Raw genomic sequence first — 24,521 nt, 5'->3', positions numbered from 1 at the left:
TTATATTATTATTATAATAGTTCAGTATTGGTACAGGGATCGGTCATTGACCAACATATTGTCTAATAAACCCCATATTGGTCAAAAAATTAACAATCCTCAAAAATATCTCAGCAGGTATTTTGTGAAATTGACAATCTGATTTGAAAGAAATTATATGAGTCTAAAAATTTAAAAGATCTAAAATAGACAAAATAATTTTCACCAAGAAAAACAAACGTGGAGAATTTATATTACCTGATTTCAAGATTTACTATAAAGTTTCAGTAATAAAGATGTGTATTAGCATAAAAATAGATGTATAAAAAAATGGAACACAGCCCAGAAAATAGATCCATATACACATGCTCAATTGATTTTCAACAAAAAATTCCACAGTAATTCATTAGGGCAGCTATTTCAACAATTAGATATCATGTAAATAAATAATAACCTTGACGCCTACCTCATACCATATGCAAAATAATAATTCAAAATGGATCCTAGAAAACTAAAACCTAAAACTACAAAACTTCTAGAAGGAAACATGGGAGACAATATTTGTAACTTTGTGGTAGGCAGAGATTTTTTATATACATAGGAAACAAAAGGCACTGACCATAAAATAATTTTTGATAAATTGGATGCCATAACCATTAAATGCTTAAAACCTTTGAAAGACACCATTAAGGAAATAAAAAGGCAAACCATGGACTGGGAAAAAATATTAATAATAATATATCTAACAAATAATTGATATCTAGAATATTAAAGAAATCATACAACTCAATAAAAGAAAAAACGCAACCCAATGTTTTAAATGGGAAAGAGATTGGAATAGACATTTCAGAAAAGAACATACTAGGACTTGCAAATACACATACAAAATGGTACTCAACGTCATTCACTAGTCATTATAGAAGAGAAATTTGAAAACACAGAGATACTACTATGCACCCACTAGGATGACAAAAATTTAATACACACAACAAGTGTTGGCAAGAATGTGGGGCAACTAGAACTTTCATACATTGCTGGTGGTATTGCAAAATGGTACAGATGATTTGGAGAACAGTTTGCCAATTTCTTGTAAAGCTAGACACACACTCGCCATGCCCTTAGAAATTTACTCAAGAGAAATGAAAGCGTAAGTCCACATCACTTAAGGAATGGTATATGAATGTTCTTAGTAGCTTTATTCATGATCCAAAATTGGAAAGAACCTAAATGTCCATAAAATTGTGCTTATATTCATATAATAAATAGAATACAATTCACTAATAAAAAGAAACAAACCACTCATACACAAAACAACATAGAAAAACTCAAAAACATTAGGCTAAGTAAACGAAAGTTGATATACAAGATGACTATGCACTTTAATGTGCCAGAATAGATAAAACTAATCTATAGTGACAGATATCAGGTCATCATTTGTATACAATGGAGGCGGGCACTGAATTCCAAGGGGCATGGGAGAATTTTGAGGAGTCATGGAAATATTCTATCCCTTAAATAGATTGGTGATTATCTGAATACATTTAACATTACTCATCCAATTGTGCTGTTAAATGGGTACACTCTATTACTTGTAAATTATATCTCAGCAAAGTTTTTTTTTTAAAGCTTTTGCTAGAAAATAAAAGGAAATATTTTTACCTTGGATTGACACAAAAAGTACTAATCTTAAAAGTAAAGAGAGATAAATCTTGCTTTATTAGGATTAAATAGTATTTGAAAGACACCTTAAAGAGATGGAGGAATAAAACATGATACAAATCATGAAGATAACTACATGACTTGAAACCAAAAAGTTATAACCTCCAGGAACACATGAAGAACTCTTATTAATCAATGAGAAAGAGAGAAATTATTCAATAATCAATGATAAAGAGAGCAAAAAATGAGCAAAAGAAGTAAACATTATCAGGAAAAATGTATGCTAAATTAACATGTGAAGAAAACTCAATCTTCATAGTGATCAAGGTATGCAAATCAAGATCATTTTCTTGACTGGCAAAGATAAGAAGTCCAAAATATAGTAAGGGGTAAAGAAGACATGGATCAGTGGAATATCACACACATCACTGGGGGCATGAGTTAATATAACCACTCTGGAAAACAAAATGATACAATATGTTGATTTTTAAGTTGATTATTCACAACCCAGCAATTCCATCTCTGTACATAGTCAAGAGAAACTCTTGTACATGAGCACATGTATAAGTCAAATAGTGTTAACGACAGTAATGTTTATAATAATAATAATAAAAACCTGTAAATAAATCGTGCCCAAGTCCAGGGAAATAGATAAATCATATACTCAGAAAATAAAATATTATACACCCATGAAAATTAACCAACTTTGTTACACAGAACAAACGTTATTAACATAATGTTGAATTTAAAATTTAGTCCCAGGAGAATATTTACAACATGGTATCCTTATTTAAAGTTCAAAACCATTTAAACTGAAACAATGCTTCGAACAGGAAGAGTGTGGCATTTAAATAAATATGTGATAGAATCATAAAAATAAGGGAACCTACCATGATAAATAACTATAAAACCTATTAAAATGTATAGAATAACTGTTTTCAGGCCTTTATATATCAACCATGTAGTACATGACTACATTTGAGATAATGAAAAAACCATGAGAAGAACCCAATAGTCACACTAGATCTTCTTACCTAAAGACATTTTTCAATCCATTTTGCATATATATCAAACAAAAGCACGGATTAGCAGTCTCACTAGGTGGGGGGAACAGTTTGTGGTACCCAGGCGAGAAAAATTTGTGAAGCATGTTGAGAGAGGAAGAGCTGCAGTGGAAAAGTACAAAATTTCTCTGCAAGAATTGCATACATCTTCTTCAATGTCTCCTAGGATATGTATCCAGCCCGCAAAGAATCTACGAGGATGTGATTGACCTGCTAGGAGGATGGAGAAATAAGCAGGTATTTCAGAGTCTCAGAATGCTGGAGCTATGTTAAACTTTGGGCTCAGCAAACTGTAAACATCTTGATGAATATCAATCACTTTCAACTGAGACCCCAGGAAGCTGTGTCCTAAGAGTAAGAATTCTATTTTAAGAGTGAGGGAAAGATTACAATCATCAGAGGAAGATAATACAAGCCAGACCCTTCAACATATCTCACACAATGTAAGTGGAGAGATTCCTTAAAAATCACAACTTAACAAAACTGACTCAAGAAATAATATAAAATCTAAATACACTCACTCATTGCATGTGTATGTGTGGTCAACATGAGTTTGCTTCACTAGTGGAATCTCCCAAACATTTAAGAATGAAGTTACACCCATGTCACAAGTTCTTCCAGAGACAGAAACAAGGCAAACACTTTCTACCTCATTTTAAGAACCTCAGCCCTTGATAATCTTGATACTAAAACCTAACAAGGACATTATCACACAGGATAATTACAAACTCTCCATGAACTTAAAGAAATTATCAACAAAATATTAGCAGATTAAATGTAGTGATATACAAAAAGGATAAGGAATTATGACCTAGCAGGGCTTATCTGAGCAATGAAAAATCGTTTAACTTTCAAAAATCAATCAAAGTGAAAGTTTCTGAACAAGATGGTGCAGACTCATTTCTCCCTCCTCCTCCCTGTTAAGTACAACTATACACCCTGGAAATAATGCAACCAAAGGAGAACCTTGAAAGATAGAAAGGGGACAAACTGGTCAAAGAACCCAGGACTGGAGGAACAGCAGAGTGATAGAGTGCCCTATGGTCCCCAACCAACAGAAGAAAGCAAAGCCTTGAATTGGGGACTACCATCTAGCAACAGAAGGTGGCCCACGTAGGCTCATTCTTTGCCCAGCCAGCCCGGCCCAAGAACACTGGAAAGGGAGATCCATCAAAAGCCTGTCTGGCAACAAATGGCCCGGTCTAGAAACTACTCTCCTTTTGCACCAGCCTGAGCACCAGCCTGATCCAACAAAAGACACCAGGCAGCTGGGCAGCACTAGGAAGGGAGTCTCACCACATGCATATAGCCCAGGCATTCCTTTTGTTGCTGTGGGCACAAGACCCTGTTCCCCTACCAAGAGACACTGAGGCAGCTTGGCAGGACCAACAAGGGAGATTCCACCACGGCTAGTGCTCAGTACATGAAGCCTCTTTTTCCCCATAGGCCTGAGAATGCCCTCCATCACCGAGAGCCACCAGGTGGCCTTAGCAAGTCCACAGCCTGGACTCAGCCAGGGAAGTGCTCTCCATTCCCCACAGGCAGGGTGGTCTGGCCTCAGGTGCCCGGCCTGGGAAGTGCTCCTCATCTTCACAGGCCAGAGATTCTCTTCCTTCAACCAGAGGTACCAGGTGGGGTCCACCCTGGAGAAACCCCTTCACCTTCCTCAGGAAGCATGAAGAGGGAGCTATAGGAGCCCAATGGCACCAGGTAAACCAAGCAGACCAAACCAGCAGCACAAAATAGCACCAGCTCTTAAAATTAAGTAGTCATCGTACGCACAGCAGACAAAAATAGGCCAGACATGTATGCTTAAACTAAACAGGATAAATCCCTACTAAAACAAAAGACTTAAATAGAACACAGTCTCCTAAGATAATTACCATGAGGTTCAGTATATAATAAAAATTACTCAGGCTTCCCCGGAGGCGCAGTGGTTAAGAATCTGCTTGCCAATGCAAGGGACATGGGTTCGAGCCCTGGTCCAGGAAGATCCCACATGCTGCGGAGCAACTAAGCCTGTGTGCCACAACTACTGAGCCTGCGCTCTAGAGCCTGCAAGCCACAACTACTGAGCCCACGTGCTGCAACTACTGAAGCCCATGCATCCTAGAGCCCGTGCTCCGCAACAACAGAAGCCACCACAACGATAAGGCCGCTCACTGCAACAAAGAGTAGCCCCCGCTCTCCACAGCTAGAGAAAGACTGAGCACAGCAACGAAGACCCAACACAGCCAAAAACAAATAAATAAAATTTAAAAAAAAATTTTTTTTTGGGGTGAAGTAGAAAAGAATAGCTTTATTGCTTTGCCAGGCAAAGGGGGCCACAGCAGGCCCGTGCCCTCAAAACTGTGTGTCCCAACCTGGAGGGGGTAGTGAGGAGTTTTATAGTAATGGTTCAAAGAGAAGGGCATGATCATTCTTCTGACTGGTTGGTGGGGAGGTAAGCAGGAGTTAGCATCATCAGCCTTCTGGTTCCAACCGGCCTGGGGTCTACGTGCTTGTGGGCAGCATACAATTAACTTCTCCCACCTGGTGGGGGTTTCAGTATGATTTTAGATGCTATCCGTTCCAAGGTAGTCTCCCAACCAGGTGTTAGTGCCCAAAAAGTTCTCACAAAGAAACGGCACAGAAGACGTCCCCAGTGGTGTTGACGATGAGCGGGAGTTGGTCTAGCTGTAAGTTGGGAATAAAGGGTCAGCACCTGGCTTCAGGACTCAAGCTCAGCTTCTTGATGTCTCATTGCAGAAAGAATTCAGTGAGAGAAAAAGTGATTGGTAACAAGTGGGTTTATTTATAGAGAAACACACTCCACAGACAGAGTGTGGGCCATCTCAGAAGGTGAGAAAGGCCAAAATAAATAAATTTATTTAAAAAAAATTACTCATCATATCAAGAACCAGGAAAATCACAACTCAGATTAAAAAAAAAAAAAAGACAATCAACTGATGCAAAGACCAAGACAATCAGATGTTAGAATTATCTGATGAGGATTTTAAATTTCATTATAAAAATGCTTCAACAAGCAATTACAAATTCTCTTGAAACAAATGAAAAAATAGAAAATTTCAGCATAGAGAAAGTATAAAATAGAACTAAATGGAAATTATGGAATTGCAAACTAACAAAAATAAAAAACTCACTGGATGGGATTATTTTAGAGTTTAAAGGACAGAGGATAGAATCAGTAAACTGGCAAATAGAACAATAAAATTTACACAACATGAGACTGAAAAAAAAATGAATAGGGCCTCAGGGCCCTGTGGAATACTAATAAAATATCTAACATTAATTTCATTGGAATACCAGAAAGAGAGGAGAAAGAGTGTGGGGATGAAAGAGTATTCAGATAAATAATGGCCGGCAATTTATCAAATTCAGTGAAAGACTTAAACTTTGAGATGCAAGAATCTAGGAACCCCAAACAGGGTAAATTCAAAGAAATCCATAACACAATACATCATAATACAACTTCTGAAAAACAAACACAGGAAAAAAAATTTTTTGAAAGCACACAGAGAGAAACTAGCCAGAAGAAAACCAAACTAAATGACAGCAGATTCCTAATCTGAAACCATGGAGGGCAGTAGAAATGGCACAACACGTTTCCAGTGCTGAAAGAAAAGAATTCTCAACCACAAATTCTGTATCTGGCAAAACTATCTTTCAGGAATGAAAAAGAAATAAAGGCATTACCAGATGAAGGAAAATGAAAAGAATTTGTGGCTAACAGACTGATCCTTAAATATTGGCTAAAGGAAGTTTATTAAACAGAAAAGAAATGGTAAAAGGATTCTTGGAGCATCAGAAATAATAAAGAACCACAGAAAGAGTAGAAATATGAGAATATACAATAGATTGACCTCCTCATGAGTTTTTTATATTTCATATTTGATGATTGAAACAGAAATTATAACACTGATACTCAAGACAATGAAATTTAAAAGTGAAGAAAGAGACCCAAATGGAAGTAAGATTTCCATATGTCACTCAAAGTGGTAAAATGTTGACTGATAGACTGATAAGTCGCATATGTATATTGTAATACCCAGAGCAACCACACACAAACACACACACACACCACACCACACCACACACACACACACACAAATGAAACTGAGGAAATCTGAAAGTGAGGCAGATTCATGCACTGGATCAATGTCTACCATTGGAAGAAACAATAAAGGGTATATTGGATCTCGGGATCTCTCTGTATTATTTATTACAACTGAATGTGAATCTACATTAATCTCAAAATAAAAGTTTAACTTAAAAAAGAATATTATGAAAAGGAAGAGAAATTAGGAGGTACCAACCTTTCCAAATACTGGAGCATATTGTAAAATAATAATATTCAAAACAGCAAGGTATAGTATTAATGTAAAAAAGAGAATTAATAAGCTAGCATCAAAAAGGAAAAAAATAAATCAATGCAATTTACTGCATTGAGAGTAAAAAGTGAAAATATAAGTTATATAGTTATCTCAATAGATGTAAAAGAGTCTTTGACTAAATGTAAAAATGCCTTTGACTAATACCCCTTTTGACAAAGCTGTTACCAAACTAGAAATTCAAGGGAATTTTCTCAATCTGAAAAAAGAACACTTACCAAGCACATTGGGACTTCCCTGGTAGTCCAGTGGTTAAGAATCTGCCTTCCCGGGACTTCCCTGGTGGCACAGTGGTTAAGAATCCACCTGCCAATGCAGGGGACATGGGTTCGTGCCCTGTTCCAGGAAGCTCCCACATACTGCGAAACAGCTAAGCCTGTGCACCACAACTACTGTGCCTGCGCTCTAGAGCCCGCGAGCCACAACTATTGAGCCCACATGCCACAACTACTGAAGCCCCTGAGCCTAGAACCCATGCTCCGCATCAAGAGAAGCCACCGCAATGAGAAGCCCACACACCACAATGAAGAGTAGCCCCTGCTCGCCACAACTAAAGAAAGCCCACGCGCAGCAACGAAGACCCAACACAGCCAAAAATAATAATTAATTAATTAATTAATTTAAAAAAAAGAATCCACCTTCCAATGCAGGAGACGCAGGTTCAATCCCTGGTTGGGGAACTAAGATACCACATGCAGCGGGGCTACTAAGCCCAAGTGCTCTGGAGCCCACACACCACAACTAGAGAGAAGCCACAACGAAGAACACGTGTGCAGCAACTAAGACCCGACGCAGCCAAATAAATAAATAAAATAAATATCTTTTTAAAAAATGGTGCATTATAAAAAGTTATCCTCTGAGATTAAGAACAAGATAAGGATACCCACTATCATTACATCTATTCAACTTAAATTAATGATCCTAAGTAGTGTAATAAGTAAAGAGAAAGGAATAAAGGGCATAAAAATTTAAGAAGAAAAAAAACTCTCATTTTTCATAGATGATATGATTGTGTGTATAGAAAAATCTTAAAGAATCTTCAGGCAAACTATTAGAATAAATCAATAACTAGAGTTCACTAGAAACAAGTTTCATATACAAACCAACTATGTTTCTATATATACACAATGAACAAGTAGAAAAATAAATTTAATATATACTATATATATTATCATAAATGTCAATATCTGGGGGCAAAAATCAAACAAAGGTTATTCATAATCTCTACAGTGAAAGCTACAAAGCTCTCTTGAGAGAATTAAAGACCTAAATAAATTCAGGGGATACTATGTTCATGAGTTGGATTACTGAATATTAGTAAGATGTTAATTCTCCCTAAGTTGATCTAGAGTCCATGCAATTTCAGTCTAAATCCTAAATTTATAAGAAAATGCAAAGGGCCAAAAATAGCCAAGTCTATCTTTTCTGCCCATTCCTTCCTACACAAACCACAATAAAGGCTCTTGTTCACATTTTACCCTGCTGCTTCTGCCTCCTGACTAAGCCTGGTGCGTCCCCATGTGGCCCTGTATGGTGTGGTGTGTCCCCTTCTCTTAGGAATTGTAACAAACTATCTTTTCAATAGCAGGGATCTCCTGACCTGTTGGCCTCACCATACCTGAATAATAAAACCTATATTTTAAAACACAATAAAATGAATGAACTAAAACTACATACGATGATAATAATAGTAAATCTCACAAACATGATATTAAGCAAAAGAAGGCCGTTACAAAAGAGGTCAGAATAAGTGCGTTAGACGTCAGTAGTGTTTCCGCTCATGAGTGTAATGACCAGAAGGGGGCATGAGGGAGCCCTCTGGGGACACTGGTGATGTTCTGTTTCTTGTTGTAGGTGTTGATTGCATGGGTGTGTTCAGAAAATTCACTGTGATTTACTCATGATTTAGGCACTTTTCTATATGAGTGTTACACTTCAGTTCTCGTTAGAAAAACCACTAGGATTCAGCCACAACTATATTCAGAATAAATAAGAACATTCCAAAACTGGAAAGAATAAAAATAAATTATCTAACACTTCATATCATAAGTTTAAAAATTAACGATGAAATGAATACTAGCAGCAGGGAGACAAGAAGGAAAAACAAATTAATTAGAGTAACATAAAATGCAACAAAATTGGGGCTTCCCTGGTGGCGCAGTGGTTGACAATCTGCCTGCCAATGCAGGGGACACGGGTTCGAGCCCTGGTCTGGGAGGATCCCACATGCCGCGGAGCAGCTGGGCCCGTGAGCCACAATTGCTGAGCCTGCACGTCTGGAGCCTGTGTTCCGCAGCAAGAGAGGCCGTGATGGTGAGAGGCCCGCGCATCGCGATGAGGAGTGGCCCCCACTTGCTGCAACTGGAGAAAGCCCTCGCACAGAAACGAAGACCCAGCACAGCCATATATAAATAAATAAATAAATAAATAAATAAATAAATAATTTTTAAAAAAATGCAACAAAATTGATTAAATAAATCAGAACTAGTTCTTTGAAGAAATCAATTTAGAAAACTTCAGTCAAGTCTAATCAAGAAATAAAGGAAGACAACACAAAAACACAATAGTATCAATGAAGAGAAAGATATTTCAACAGGTAGATATTTTTAAATTATTTGCAAATACTATATCAAACTTTAATGAAACATTTGAAAATGCCAGTGTTTTCTAAGATTTTCTGTACAGCAGGTTACTAAAAATGACTCGAGGAAATGTAGCAACCAGAAAAGAAATTTTTCAAGGTATCGAAGTAATAGCTCCAAGACCAACATCTAGCCCAGATAATTTTACAGTTGAATTTTTTTCCAACTTTCAAGAGCTCTGTCCATACAAGAGCAAAAGAATGAGCAATTCCTCATCCACATCATGAAGGGAGTAAACCCTAATACAAGTTGAACACAAGCATCTGAGAGAGAAACTATTGGTCACGGTCACATATGCATCTAGGTGGAAAACTTCAACTGCAATAACAAAAAAGCAAAACAACCGTTACATGAAAACAGAAAGCCAGGGCCAACTCCTGGGAAAGTTCTCCCCACCTATAAAAAGGAAACACAGACAAGAATACCCTCTTCTTCCCTGTGCTGCTGTCCTTCTGGGTATGGCAGTTGGAACTGCCACAGCCATCCTAAAACTATGAGGAGAGCTCAGACTCCGCCCTGTGGAGAGCCAAGAAGAAAGATGAAAAAGACCAGAGCCCTTGATCTGGGCATCGATTGTCTGAAGTGGCCAACCCTGGAGCCACCCTAGCTCCAGGCCTCTTTTCATGTGAGATAATAAGTCTTCCTTATTCCTTAAGCCACTCAAAGTGAGCATTGTTACTTGCAGACAAGTACATTCTAATAATATACAAAGATGAATTACATTTAAGCAGAGGAAGAAAAGAAAGAAAAGAGTTTAAGAATTTTTTAAAAATCACTGAGGAAATACAAAAAATTTAGTAGAACATATGATAAATATGACATTCAAGTCCATGGGGGAAAGGAAGGGTTACTGGATAAATGACAGAAGGAGCCAGTACTGAAAAATGTAAAAGATAGGCCATAACCTCACAATTTACCCCAAATCTAATCCCAAGTAGATGGCAGATTTCATTGAAATATAATCAAACCATAAAAATACTAGAAAAAAGTATGGATGAAGAGTATCTACTTTGCAAACTGGGAATGGCTTTCCAAAAAAAATATAAACACATACATTTTTAAATGTCCCTATGTGAAAATATTTTCTTAATTCAAAAGCAAAGGATAAGGGACTTCCCTGGTGGTGCAGTGGTTAAGAATCCGCCTGCCAATGCAGGGGACGCGGGTTCAATCCCTGGTCCGGGAAGATCCCACATGCCGCAGAGCAACAAAGCCTGTGCACCACAACTACTGAGCCTGCGCTCTAGAGCCCACGAGCCACAACTACTGAGGCCCGCGCACCTAGAGCCCGTGCTCTGCTACAAGAGAAGCCACTGCAATGAGAAGCCCGCACACCGCAACAAAGAGTTGCACACCCTCGCTCACTGCAACTAGAGAAAGCCCGCGTGCAGCAACAAAGACCCGACGCAGCCATAAATAAATAAATAAATAAGCAAGCAAGCAAAGGATATATGGGAACAACATATTTGACACAAATAACTATCAATTCCCTTCCGAAAGACAGGTTATATGAGTTGTGACAAGAAAAATTTCATTCCTGATATAAAAAAGCAAAGGACCTGAGGTATAATTTACAAAATGTGAAATATATATGACCAATGATCACATTTTTAAATGTACAATCTCCTAAAAAATGCAAATTTAGTAGCATTTTTTCATACTGTTACCAAATTAGCAAAAATGTTTAATATATCACTCAATTTTTGAGTATAGGATATAACAGAGACTTCCATATATTACTGATGGATGTGTAAATTATTAAATCTTTCTATAATCAATTTGAAAATATGTATGTATCAAGTACATCAAGAACCTAAAATTATTATCCGTGGCTTGGTAATTCCACTTATTAAAAAAAGTTAAAGAAATATAGATGTAATAAAAGTATACATATTTTGCATATCTGTCACAATACTATTTTATAATAATACGGTGAAAATGCCTAAAGATACATCATATGGAAAGATAAAATTAACGATGGCTCCCTGTAAGTTGAGTAATGTGTTTCCATTAAAAATAGTTGTAAAGAATAGTTAAAGAAGTGAGAAAATACTCCCTAGACAGAATTAAGTGGAGAAGTCAGGATGTAAAATTTATGTACAATAAATAGCAATTTGATAAGTATACATATTACTATCTCTATCTCTATGTGCAGGGTGATGGACAAAAGAAAAAAATAACTATAAGGAAAACGCACCAGAAATGCTAACAGTATTTATTTCTTGGTTCAGAGATTATAGCAGACTTTTATATTCTTCTTTTCATTTATCTGTATTTTCTAAACATTCTACCCTAAATGAGCATGTATCGATGCTATCTTCAAAACGAAGAGATGTCACTTAAAATGAAATATTTAATCGTATCTTTTCCTTATCCCTTTACTCAGATGAAGCAGCAGTGTTTGTTTTGGGTCTCAGCTCTATCCAAAGTGGTTCCACACAAGGGTTTGGAAGGGCTGACATTTTACTTGGGAAATACGCTGCAGGAATGCTAATCCACGAAGAGACTGAAGTTTATTTCTCTTCTGTGACTCCTTGTGCATGGCCGGAGTCTCTATCAGAGCAGCTTAATAGAGACACTGCACAGTTCTCAGGCTGGCTCCTCCCAGCCCCACCACCGCTCACTGCCCACCGCCCCTTCCCCATTACTGAACCCACTGCGAGGCTCCTGGCACTGTGGCGGGAGCCACCAGGTAAAGGATCCCACCTGGGCTCTAAGAGGCAGCTCCTGCTTCATTACCAGAGCTCTCTTGTCCGCTGGCTGATACCCTTTCCTCCTGGCCTCACTGCTTAGAGCTCCTGGACCCTGAGACTGTGGGACAATTTGTAACACAGTGCAGCAGACCTGGGTTAGAATGTTAATGATGTACTTCCAAGCCCGGGGAGGGCTGGGGTCCTATAGCATGACAATCACTCCATGATGAGCAATTATTACTCTGTGAATTATTTTCACAGCAGCCACAAGGCCCTGCCAGGGACATGACATCAAGAGAGGCATTTGATTCCTGTCCAAAGCCAGCTTTTACGAAGAATCAAAATTGACAGAGAAGACAGAAGAAACGTCTTAAACTAGTAAAGGAGAAGGAAGGCCTCCCATCTCCCTGGGTAACTGCTGGAACAGGGAGGCTGAGCCAAGGGCACTGGTGGAACTTCATGTCAGCAGGCTCTAGAGCAATGGGAAGGAACTATGGGGCCCTAATGCTGGCCGGGGGAGTTGGGTGGGCGGCAGCGGAAAACAGGCTGAGGGGAGTGAGGGAGTCACAGAACTGCATCATCCTAAATTCAGAAACGATGTTCCAGGCCCTTTGCCACACATCCCCCCACCCCCACCCCAGGAAACCTGGCTTCCAGCCCCAGCACAGCCACCTGCTTGTTGGTACCACCTAACTGAGTCTCTCCAGGCTCTGGGCCTCAGTTTCCCAACTGGAGCTGCATAGAACACCATGGAGAGGCTGGGGACCAGGGAGACCGTTCAGGTGAAGCTCGAGACCCCCTGTCCCAATTCCCCACCATCGTAACCACTGCATGTCTGCTTCCACGGCGGTTTAATATATTTGGGTTGCAGTAAGGTACTGCTGCAACAGATTTTCTAGGACTAGAGAAAAGCTGGAAAACCACTGGGCTAAATCCTTTCTCAGTCTCTTGGTCCTAACTCAATTCTACTCTATGGAAAGGAGCATAAAACAGTCCCTTTCTCTCTCTCATCACACCAGGGTGTCCTTTGTCCTGGAATGTCAACGCATAAAGCAGCTTCACAGTCTTTCCAGATGCTTCCCGCCCACTTCCCCACCCTCCTGCCCAAGGAGACAGGCTAACCTCCACTGAGCTAGTGAATTAGGTGGATGGTGCCCATGGGAAATGAGGTTCAAAGGGCCTTCAGGCATCTGGCAATTTTCCCAGAGTTTCACTGTATCAGGGAACCTCGTTAGTGGAAAGGAATGATTCCCCCACAATGGAATCTTTAGGACAGAGAAGGGCAGACATCCTCAGCAATCATGTCATGGAAGAATGTTTCTGCTGGGCTGTGGCTCACGTTACACTCTAGGCAAGTCATGTTTGTGGAGAAGAGGATAACCATGTTTTCCTTCTTCCATTCATCATATCAAAACAGTCCTAAAAACAAAATCTCATCAGAGGTGAAGCCCCCAGCTCCCTCTCAGCCCTTGGTCTTTATAAGGAGTGGAATCTGCCCCCAGGCATGGAAGCGGGGATGGGCACTGCCCACCATGCAGAGCCCTGCTCCTGTCTCTGGCCTCAGGCTTTGGCACACGGGTGTGGAGAGGAGCTTCCTATCCAGGGCACCTGCAGGCAGAAAGCCGTGCTCTAAGCCTCCCTGTGCCTCTCTGCTCTTGTGGGATCTGGGGTAGAATACTCAGAGAAGGTGTATAGCTCCAGCTGCCTGAAGCTGATGGCCCAGGCCACATGGGAGAGCTCTCACTGCCAAGTGCTGCATCAGGGTCATTACTCTGGATGACCAGGAGGTTCCTATTGTCTGCACCTTCCATCTGAGAACGTGAAAATTCAAAAAAAGGAAGTGGCAAAAAAAAAAATAAAAAATAAAAAATAAAAAAAAGGAAGTGGCTGCAAAAGCTCAGGAGCGCAGAGCCAGGAGCATCACAGAGGCCCCCAAGTCAGGGAGACAACGTACTGCGATGCATCTTTGCCCACAGTAGGTGCTCAGTGGTCCCTCCTTGGCTCCCTCTTGTCCTGTGCTTTAAAAAACTTCCCCTGCCCCCACCTTCGGAAACTTTCCTACAGGTGGTCTCCACCAATCCCATCCCAGCTCATGTCATGAGCTGAGGACATGTGCAAGGACGAACCCATGGGACCCTCCTCTGGAGACTTCCGTCCGAACAAAGAGAAAGCCAAAGAGAAAAGTGTAGGGCTCCAATAGGAACAAGCATGGGTCCCCAGGACAAATATTAAGCCAAGTCCCGTGGGAGCTGGACAAGACTTTCCAGCAAAGCCTGCCCCTGGCGGGGTTGCTTGGTAATCACCCATGCCAGACAGCGCCAAGCGGAACACAAAGCGCCAAGCGGAACACAAAGATAATTAATATTTTGCCTGGAGTTACACAGCAAGCAGGTGACATAGACCTTTGATTCTGCCATCCCACACTCCCTCAACAAGAACGCGCTTCCTGGACGAGATCATTTAATTAGTATTTGTCCAGCACCCTGCAGTGAAAGGCGATCACCCACTCCTTCCATCCTCTGGAGGGGCTGAGTAATCTACAGCCTCTTGATGCCACTTCATCTAAAATGTCTGGGTGACTCACCCTCCCCGAGAGTTCCCTCCAGGGTATTCACTTAAAGAAAACATCCATTTGCTCCTTAATTTAAACAATTCCTCTGGATTTAAATCTTAAAGAAACTACTTGGCTTTTGTTTTTGTGTCTGTGTTTGTTTACTGTTGTTGTCTTTCAATATAGATAGACAGACAGATAGATAGACAATATATTCATATATTGATACATATCATCTTTTCAGGGAACCCCTGACACTGCTCCACCATGAGAGCATTCTGCCGTCAGTCCAGTTGGCTCCTCTATCCACAGAGATGCAGTTGAGGGGGCCTCCTCAGAGCTGCCCTTACCCCCTAAGGATGACTGATCTTTGCACTGCCTTTTGTGTGTCTCTGAACCCTAACCTTACCATCACATCTGCTGCCCACCCTGAACCTTACTTTTGGGTTGCCCCGATTTCCCAGCCCTACCCCTCCCAGCCCCATCTTCCACCAGGACCCACAGATCAGCTCTGCCTTTAAATGCTCTCCTAGACCCCTGCCACTCTGTCCCAATGCGCTCTCCTTGCTTCATCCTGAACCCCCCAAGGCCTTGCTTTAAGGCACCCTGGGCCTGAATAGCAAACATTTGCTATGGTAAATCCCATTCCCTGCTTTCCAGATAACTTCTCCTTAACAGAGATAAGCTGCCAGGCAGACAGATAACAACTGGGATATGCAGTTATTAAGGGCAAATTTTAAAATGACAAAAGATTACATTTAAAAATAAAGCCCACTTGAAAATCAGCTTCCCTTCCAACTCAATCACATTCAGACCTCCTGCTCAGCAGCTCCTTATACCGAGAGATTCCAGCTCCCATTGGCTTCAGGGTATTGGAGGAGCGTTGCCATGGCAACACGGAAGGCCCAGACACCTGAAACGGGAAGTGGAGGACACAGTACCTCCCGTCTCTCAGGCACCTGGAGTAGCCAGCATGACCCCAGTCAGCTGCCTAAGACGAGGCAGGGAGCCCTACAGCCAACATTCCCACCCAATGGGGGAACCTTGGGGTTAGAGCTGAGCTAAAAGAAAGTGGATGGGCGTAGCAAAGGAGCCAGCAGGCAGGGCCTGATTTTCTAGGACCTCAGAGGAAGACTTGGGGATGAAGGCAAGTACTGTGGCAAATATGAATGGTCACTGAGGCAGGCAGCTCCTTTCATACCAGAGTGACTGAAAGGGCTCCCTGGTCCTGGCTCCCCCTTGCCAGGTGGGAGTCCCAACACAAGCCAGTTCCTATAGTGGCCATGAATGACCCAGACCAACGCTGACCACCCATCCCCAGGCTCCCACCCACCAAACCTCACAGCTCTGGGCAACCCTAACAGACATCACAGGTCATCTCTGACACCCTTGACATTGCAGGCCACACCCTGGCTTCCCAAGGTTCCACACCATAGTCACTAACCCCCTTTCTGATGCCACAAACAACCCTCCGAGCCCCCAAATGTCATCAAAGCTTGGGTCACACCATTGCCTCACAACAAATTATTGAACTTATTATTTGACCAAGTCATGACTATACTTTCTGTCACAGAACAGGCTGAAAGTCCACCATCCCCACATCACAAATGGACCACCCAGCCAACCCAGCCTCTCCCTAGCAAGCCAGGTCTCCTCCCCATGTTCTAACTGATGAGTGCTCCCCCCGTGCTTTCCAGCTCTCATACCCTCCACGACTTCACACGCGCATCCTTCCATCTGGTCCTCAAGGAGCACAGTCAGAGAATGCCTTCATCCAGATTCTCAGTACCCCAACATCATGTAACCCCTTCCTGCCCCTCTGCTGCCCCCAGCCAATGCTAGAGGCCAGGCTGGAGGGCTATTAGAGGTTTATCCCACCTGCTGAGAGCTCACCATGCCCTTCATCTCCAGGGCACTATCATTAGTAGAGATGTCTCCCTCTCAAATGTATAGAAGTGTGTGTGTGTGTGTGTGTGTGTGTGTGTGTGTGTGTGTGTGTGTGTGTGTGTGTGTGTGTGTGTGTGTGTGAGACTGCAGGAGCTTCTGCCTGAGTCTATACCAACCAGCTCATGCTTTAGTGCTTTCCTGATCAGACGGAGCCCTGTGACCCCTTTACATCATGGGTGCTCCCATCCCTGGCTCCAACAAGCACGTGGTCTTCCTGTGCAGGCCACGTGTGGGAGAGCATCCCTGGAGAGCCAGCAACTGCCCTTTCCTGCACCCCCGCTACTGGCTCCACACCGGCTCATAAGCACCGCATCTGAGGTCCCTTGCTGGATAACTGTTCCATCCCCTTGCTTGCCACACTGACCTCTTGGTCCTAACACCTTATTTGACTCTTGACTTCACAGGCCTCCCCTTCAATTTGGGGAGTTTCAACTCTGGGTAAAGGCCACCTCGCCAGACCTCAATTCTGAAAATCCCCGCCATGGGGTGGGGGAGAAAGAGACAAAGTATCACTGAAAAGAGTCCCCAGGCCTGCCACTTGCATCAGCACCAAATAAAAGCAAGTCAAAGCCCACCCTGAACTCTGCGGCTCACCTGTCTCTCACTTGTGTCTCCAGTGGGCGCCTGCACTGCCTACTTCTCATGCTCCGCGGAGCTCATTTTCTGGCCATGGCTTTGCCTCACTCTTGATCGGGGACACTCTCTAGCCGTAACCTCTGCCTCCTGCCTCAGTAACAGTCACACCTGTCCCCAACACTGGGCTGATTTCAGCGACTCACATCGCCCCTTCCGGCCTTGTCCAGGACCACAAGGCTGGTCCTCCAGGCCCAAGCAGAAGGACCCACTGGCACCAGACGCCCCTGCTGCACTCAGAGCTGAATTAGTGGCACTTTCTGTCCGAAACCCCTTGCAGCCCCCTCCCCACCATGCCCCACGAACACCAGCATCAACAGCAGCACCTGCAGAGAAAGACTGGAGAGGGGACTTTCGTGCCGGTTAACATCTGCTTGGAACACAGGCCCAACGCATAGCAGTAGGAAAAGCAGGAGGTGCGCGCCCCGAGGCTTACCTTCCGCATGTCTTTGCCAAAGGTCTCGCTGTAGGTCGTGCCCAGGATTTCAAACTGCACGTAGGGGTTCGATCTGTCTTCCCGAAACTCCATCACCCCTGTGAGACCAGTGATGTGGCCCTGCGAGAGAGAAGGAAAAACCACGAGAGGGTAGGGCCAACGTGGACGGGCAGGGGATGGAACCCCCAAGGCAAGGAAGAAAAAGGAAGTGGTCGCCAGGGTCTGGGAAACAATGGACGCACTGTAATAAGGCCAGAGGTGCTGGCAGTCCTGGGGCCTCGGAGCAGGATCAACACTTCCTAGGCCCTTGCTCACAAGGGAAGTTCCTAGGCTTGTCCCCGTCATTCATGCCGTTGACATGATTAGAGCATCTGCTTTATGCCACACACCGTGCCAGCCCTGAGATTAGAGAGGGGCAGCTTTTGTCCCCACCCTCCTGGAGCTTACAGTCTTCCGCTGCAACCTGCTCTAGGGGCTCACCTTAGCCTGAGCCTTAGCCTGAGCCAAGAGGGAAGGCCAAGGTCAGCGAGAGCCATCTCACACAGGTGGCGGAAAGTGGCAGGGCAGCGAGCGTGAGCATTGGAGGCTAAAACCCAGCTCAAGTCCTGGCTTTGCCACCTTGGGCAAGTCATCTCCCGTCTCCCAGCTTCAGCCTGGCGTTAATTAGACCCACATCACAGAGCCTGCAAGGGCCGAAGGAGAAAATGTGTACAAAGCGTGGTGTCTGGCACACACCGGATGTAGGGGCGCGCCAGCCCTGCGCCTCTCTCTGGTCGCTCTGTGGGCTCTGGAGTAGCAAGCGGCAGAGGGGCTGAGTGAGCCTGTGCTGAGCCCTTTTCTTTCTTCAAGCCTGGGGTGGGGGGTCACATCCAGCCTTGATCTCCCACAGACTGTAAGCGGGGAGAGTCCCAGAGAATGAGCTGGCCCCAAAGAGGCCCCCGCTCGGGCTTGGGCTGTAGCAGATTCAAACCAACATCAGACTCCATTCACTGCTATAGAAACCATGCAGAATTTACTGTGACTAAGACTCCTGGCACTATAGATTTCCCTAAATGTCTTTTTGAAGCTTCTCAAAGCCAATTCACTCTAACATGTCTTCTGCGGATCACCCAGTTCACTTCAGATCCAGTCTTTTGATGGATTTACTGTCACACCTAAGCATATAGGACACATGATGTCCTACATGCTGAGGTGTGACAAGAAATCCACCAAGTCATAGGTATGCCGAGGTATGCACAGGGATGCACACACACACACAAGGTGAGGTCCTGCTGAGTAGCACGTGCACTGCCAACTGAGACAAACTCTCCTGGGGACAGTGGCAGCCTGCAGAGTGGGGTATCTGGCAGGCATGAGCAAGCTGGTTGCCTCCATTTTTTACTTACTTGTGATCTTGGGCAAGTTACATAACCTCTCCGATACTAATCTCCTTATATAAAATGAAGATAATAATAACACGCATCCATGAACCCCAGCTCACCAGCCCTCAAATGCTGGGACAGGAAGAGTGGCAAGGGGAGAGGCCTGGGAGGGACCTGGCTGGGTGACCGCAGAAGAGCTCAGCCTCCTGGAGCGGGAAGGGAGCAGGGGTGCGAGAAGGGGCTTGTCTTTGGCCTTGGCCTGGAGGGCGCCCCTTGCACACACCTTTTTGATCGTGTCCAGCATGGACCTCCCTCCATTCCACGGCTTGGTGGACTTGCGGATGCAGTTGAGGCTTGCCATGCTGTGCCACTTCCGGTCCTCCAGCTTCCTGTGGAAGGCGTTGGCCAACATCAGGACACTGTCGTACAGGTAGAGGTTAGAGATCTGCAAAGACAAAGATGGTGAAACCCTTTCCACTGGTGCCTTTCCAGGGACAGGGAGAAACCAGTAGAGGACTAGAGCGACCCACGATGCTAACACTGAGAAGTGGGGCCCAATACCCAGGCCATGATCTTGCGGCTTCCAGTTGGTCATCCAAGCACCCAGCCAGGTGCTGGAGTCCTGAGTAGAATCAGACCTGGCCCTGCTTCAGGAACTAGAGTGGGAGGTGGATCTGTACATCAACAGAACCAGTGTGATCAGAGCCATGACTGAGGCTTGGACACAGCTCTGTGTAAGACTTGGAGGGGGCATCACACCCAGGTAACAAAGGATGGAGGGAAGGATGGGCAGAAAGCTCAGTCTAGAAGGATTAGGATAAAGGGTGGGCAGCATTGTAGGGAGGGCACCACATTTGAAGAGGCATGAGGTGCAAAGAAACTGGGCCAGGTAGAGCAGGTTCCACCAGCATTTTCGGCAAAGGACGAGACAGTAAAGTTTTTAGACTTTGTGGGCCTTATCAGTCTCTTTTGCAACTGCTCAACCATGCTGTTCTAGCAGGAAAGCTGTTCCAAATGGTACAGACACAGAGGATATGCCAAGAAAAGTTTATTTAGAAAATAGACAGTGGGCCACAGCTGGCTGACCCCTGGGTTAGAGGGACTGAAAACAGTTCAAGATGTCTGCGTCAAGGGGACAGTACGGAGGCAGGGATCATGACCTTGTGGGCCATGCTAAAGAGGAACAACATAGGATCTGTGCCTGAAATCAGATCTGTGCCTTAGAAAGACCACTCTGGTCCCTGGACAGGCCTAGGGTAGATGGTGCCCTGAGTGACACTGGCAGCTTGTGTGAGATTCTGGAGGCCACGGAGCCTGCACTACAGTGACATTACTGCTGGCTAGGGGATGCATTTGGAATTTGCAACCATGAGCCTCTGAGAATTACTCCTTTGCTTAGCTGTCCACAGTAGAGCTGGATCTTAGAGGTGACACAGTCCCTTTCAGAACTCTCGAGAGCACGGTAGTAAGGGAAAGTTTGTAGTAACAGTGAGAAGAACGGCACCACAGTGGTGAGATGCAGGGGTGGGACAGGTCTGGGCCACCCTCATGACCGTGATTAAGACCCGGATGGGCATGAGCCTGGACTCCAGCGGTCACAAGAGCCCTTGGTGGGGAGGAGGGCAGCCCTGCTTTCCGAGGTTAGCACCACCCCACCCCACCCCGCTCCTCCAAGGGGTTGTCACGGAGCATGAAGTGGGGGGGGGGGGAAGTAACACCCATCCTCGGTCAGGTTTGTGACCCCTCAGGGGTAACTGTTGCACAAACAACCATTAGCCAAAGTGGGTCAAGGGGATGATTCTCTGCACACCTCAGCAGCAAGGTGTCTGCTAAAAATATTTCAGAAAAACAAAATCGCCAGATATAAATAGGAGAATATGTTGGCCTCACAGGACTCCTAGGAAGATCAAATAGGATCCTTGGGCTGTGGGACGAATTCCAGCCACCTCCCACTGCTCCCCAGTATGCCCCTCACACTCTCAACACCTCCATATCTTGTTCTCAGCCTGCAATTCCCTTCCTCACAAGTCTTAGATGGGATACCCCCAGAGCAGAGGCCCAGACAGGAACTTGGGTGTTAGGAACTGTCCCCTGCAACTGAAATCAGAGGTGGCCCAAAGGAGCTGGTCCAGGGCATCACACACATCTGCTCCATCGTGCCCTTTCCCCAACTCATGTTAACCTCCGGGGGTCATCTCTGCCGTGACATGTCTGAGCAGAGCTGACCTCTTCCTCCATGGATGTCCCTGTGCTTGACCATTCCTGCACAGCCCTGTCCTATCCACCCTCAACTGGTGTCCTTGCAGTGGGCACAGGGATGTATGTCACTAAGGCGTGCATGTCTGACGCCTCTCCATTCGGGAGGTGGAAGATGGACAGGAGATGTCTCAGAGGTGGCAGGAGCAAGCCTGGCGTGACCGACCACTGCTGATTTAGTTAAACAAGGTCCTCAGGCCATAGGGAAGCAGGCATGTCAGTGCCTAGTGACCTTTTTCAGGGTCCTGCACTACACAGATGCTTACCTGACAGCAGAGAGAAATCACTCCCACCACCGGGAATCCACCCCCTGTCCTGCAGGGAACAGACAGGACAGAACACTGTCTCCCACTCCTTGAACCCTGGGGGATCATTGCCTCGATGAGAGAGACAAACCCACTCCCTGCTCTTGTCAGCCCCCAGCTCTCAGGAGCCTCTACCACTGCAAAATTATTTCTGACATGTGTACCTCCCCTCTGAAATACAAACCAATAATGGAGGTGTTCTAAGAGGATGTAAGCCACTTTGAGTTGGCTTGGTCTTATTTTTTATTTTATTTCTTCCAAAAGGGTAACTCAAAGCTGAGAGTCCTTGACGATGTGAAGATTTCTCTTCTCAAGACGTTTGTGGATCTCCCAGCCACCCACTCACAGCCAATGCTATTCAACCAGCTGGGACCCTTTGACCCACATCCCCGCCTATACGTGCATTCACACACACACAGGGCAACACGTCCCCTGCAGTGGCCCAGACTAGCGCCCAGTGGAATTTCCTTTTTTTCCCCTCCAGCACTTCTAGTCACAATAAATTAAAGTACTTAACTACATAAGTGATTCATACGATACAAATGTATGAATGCAGAAAGGCCTGACATGAAGAGGAAAAAACAGGATGTGACTCAGAAAGGCCAAAGGAAGAACAGGCTTGAGCAATGCTCTTTTCCAGGTCTATATATTTTCACTATCTCTCGAACTCAGCACCAACCAAGACACACGGTTGGTGCTTAACGCATGTTTGATGGATGGATGCATGGTGGATGGGTGGATGAGTCTGGATGGATGGGTATGTGGAGGTGAGTGGGGAAGATGGGTGGATGGATGGATGGATGGATGGATGGATGGATGGATGGATCTCTGCTAAGAATGTACACATTGATCTTGGTTCACAAAAAGAGAAAACATACAAAATAGCACGAAAAAGAGATTTTCTGCCTCCAACTTTGACTTGAGAGGGGACCTCCTTTGTTCAAACAAAAATCTGGTTCTCATTTATAGCTTGCTCAGAATGTCTTCTTTTTTTTTAAAATTTATTTATTTATTTATTTATGGCTGTGTTGGGTCTTCGTTTCTGTGCGAGGGCTTTCTCTAGTTGTGACAAGCGGGGGCCACTCTTCATCGCGGTGCGCGGGCCTCTCACTATCGCGGCCTCTCGTTGCGGAGCACAGGCTCCAGACGCGCAGGCTCAGTAATTGTGGCTCACGGGCCCAACTACTCTGCGGCATGTGGGATCTTCCCAGACCAGGGCTTGAACCCGTGTCCCCTGCATTGGCAGGCAGATTCTCAACCACTGCGCCACCAGGGAAGCCCCCAGAGTGTCTTCTTGAGCCTTCTTGAGTCAACCTGGAGTTGTTTCCATCTGTCCACTCACTCCTGCCCCCTCTCTTGTAAGGTGCTGTCTCGGTACTTCTCCCTGCCTTGGGCAGAAGCTAACACTCCAGTACCGGCTTGTGGCTCCACGGTCTGCTCACCAACCTCAGCACCCTCACGTAGGTGACTTGCCAGGTCCATTGGTGGGTACACACAGGCAGGGATGCTACCCTCACAGTCTGGTTGTCCAGAGAAGGGACTTTCAGGGGAAAAGATCAAGAACATAGAGTAAAAAGGCAGCCTCTGCTTGGGGCTCCCTCCAGGTCCTGACAAACATAAGAAAAGCCTTTCCTCATGGTGGGTGGGTGAAGACCAGTGTCCCAGTGTCCCGGCTTGGTCAAGCCAGGTCCCTGAGCCAAGAGGAGAAGTGTAGAAGGACAGAGGCTCTCAGCTGCATGGACCCTCGCTCACTGCTGGTCTCGAGGGGCAAACAGCCCGAGCTGGAGCTACAGGTCACAGGGTCAGAGAAGGGGCCCTGGCCCTGAAAGAGTCCTTGCCTCTCTCCCTCACATCTCAGATGAGGTCCAGCACAGAGTTCACTAGCAAAAGACAAACAAGCAGAGCAGACACTGTCACCTCACTCCTCTGCTGGCAGGAGCCCTGGGCTCTGGCTGGCCTAGGAACACTGCAGCACTAAAGTGACAAAAGACTGTAAAAGCATTTCAGGTAAGAGCAGACTTGAGAAGCTAAAGAGAGGCCAAGTGTCGAGGCCAAGGGCATGGCAGAGGAAAGACCCAGATGCACAGCAAAAGACCTGGGACCAGGTCAGAGATGCCAGATGGAGTAAAGTCAGAGGCAGACAAGAGCCAGAGCTGGGAGAGGCCTTCCTGGGAGCCTGTGGCCTCCATTCTAAGTGGATACGCAGCTGCAAGGGGCCCAGCTGGTTCAGTGAGCCACCTAGAGATGCATGCTGGGGTCCCCTTTTGCTGTCATACAGTACAACTCTTACTCTACCATGTGGGGAGCTTAGCTGGGGCCCTGAGAGGATGAGCAAGAGCTTTGGATTCATCACAGCCTGGGCCACCTCCACTCACTGCTGAACCCCCAGAGTGGACAGCAGCACATGGATATAGCACATGCTTGATAAATGCTCACTGTATGGGTGAGTTGAATCTCCTCTGGAACTTACCTGCGAGGTGATGTTGAACAAGTCATTTAAAGCTCTAGCCTTATCTTGATGACAATAAAATACAGTGCGATCAGTGGCCCTAGAGAGGTGCAGTGGGGCAGCCCTGATTTACCCGCCCTGTGAAATGCAGATGG

General features: G+C 44.8%; 1 protein-coding gene across 4 annotated transcripts in view; it reads right to left on the bottom strand.

Annotated features, from left to right (window-relative positions):
* GRID1 (glutamate ionotropic receptor delta type subunit 1) overlaps positions 1-24,521 on the bottom strand; it is a 686,590-nt gene that overhangs the window by 192,129 nt on the left and 469,940 nt on the right. For all 4 annotated transcript variants that reach the window (XM_057530323.1, XM_057530324.1, XM_057530325.1 and 1 more), the window contains exons 7-8: positions 19,640-19,801; positions 17,996-18,115 (exon numbers count right to left, since the gene is read on the bottom strand). In XM_057530323.1, coding sequence (XP_057386306.1) covers positions 17,996-18,115; positions 19,640-19,801 — 282 coding nt within the window. The remainder of the gene's footprint in view (positions 1-17,995; positions 18,116-19,639; positions 19,802-24,521) is intronic.

This window comes from Balaenoptera acutorostrata, chromosome 16, assembly GCF_949987535.1.
Source record: "Balaenoptera acutorostrata chromosome 16, mBalAcu1.1, whole genome shotgun sequence".
NCBI classification, from domain to species: Eukaryota; Metazoa; Chordata; class Mammalia; order Artiodactyla; family Balaenopteridae; genus Balaenoptera; species Balaenoptera acutorostrata.
This window is presented reverse-complemented; position numbering and strand designations above follow the sequence as displayed.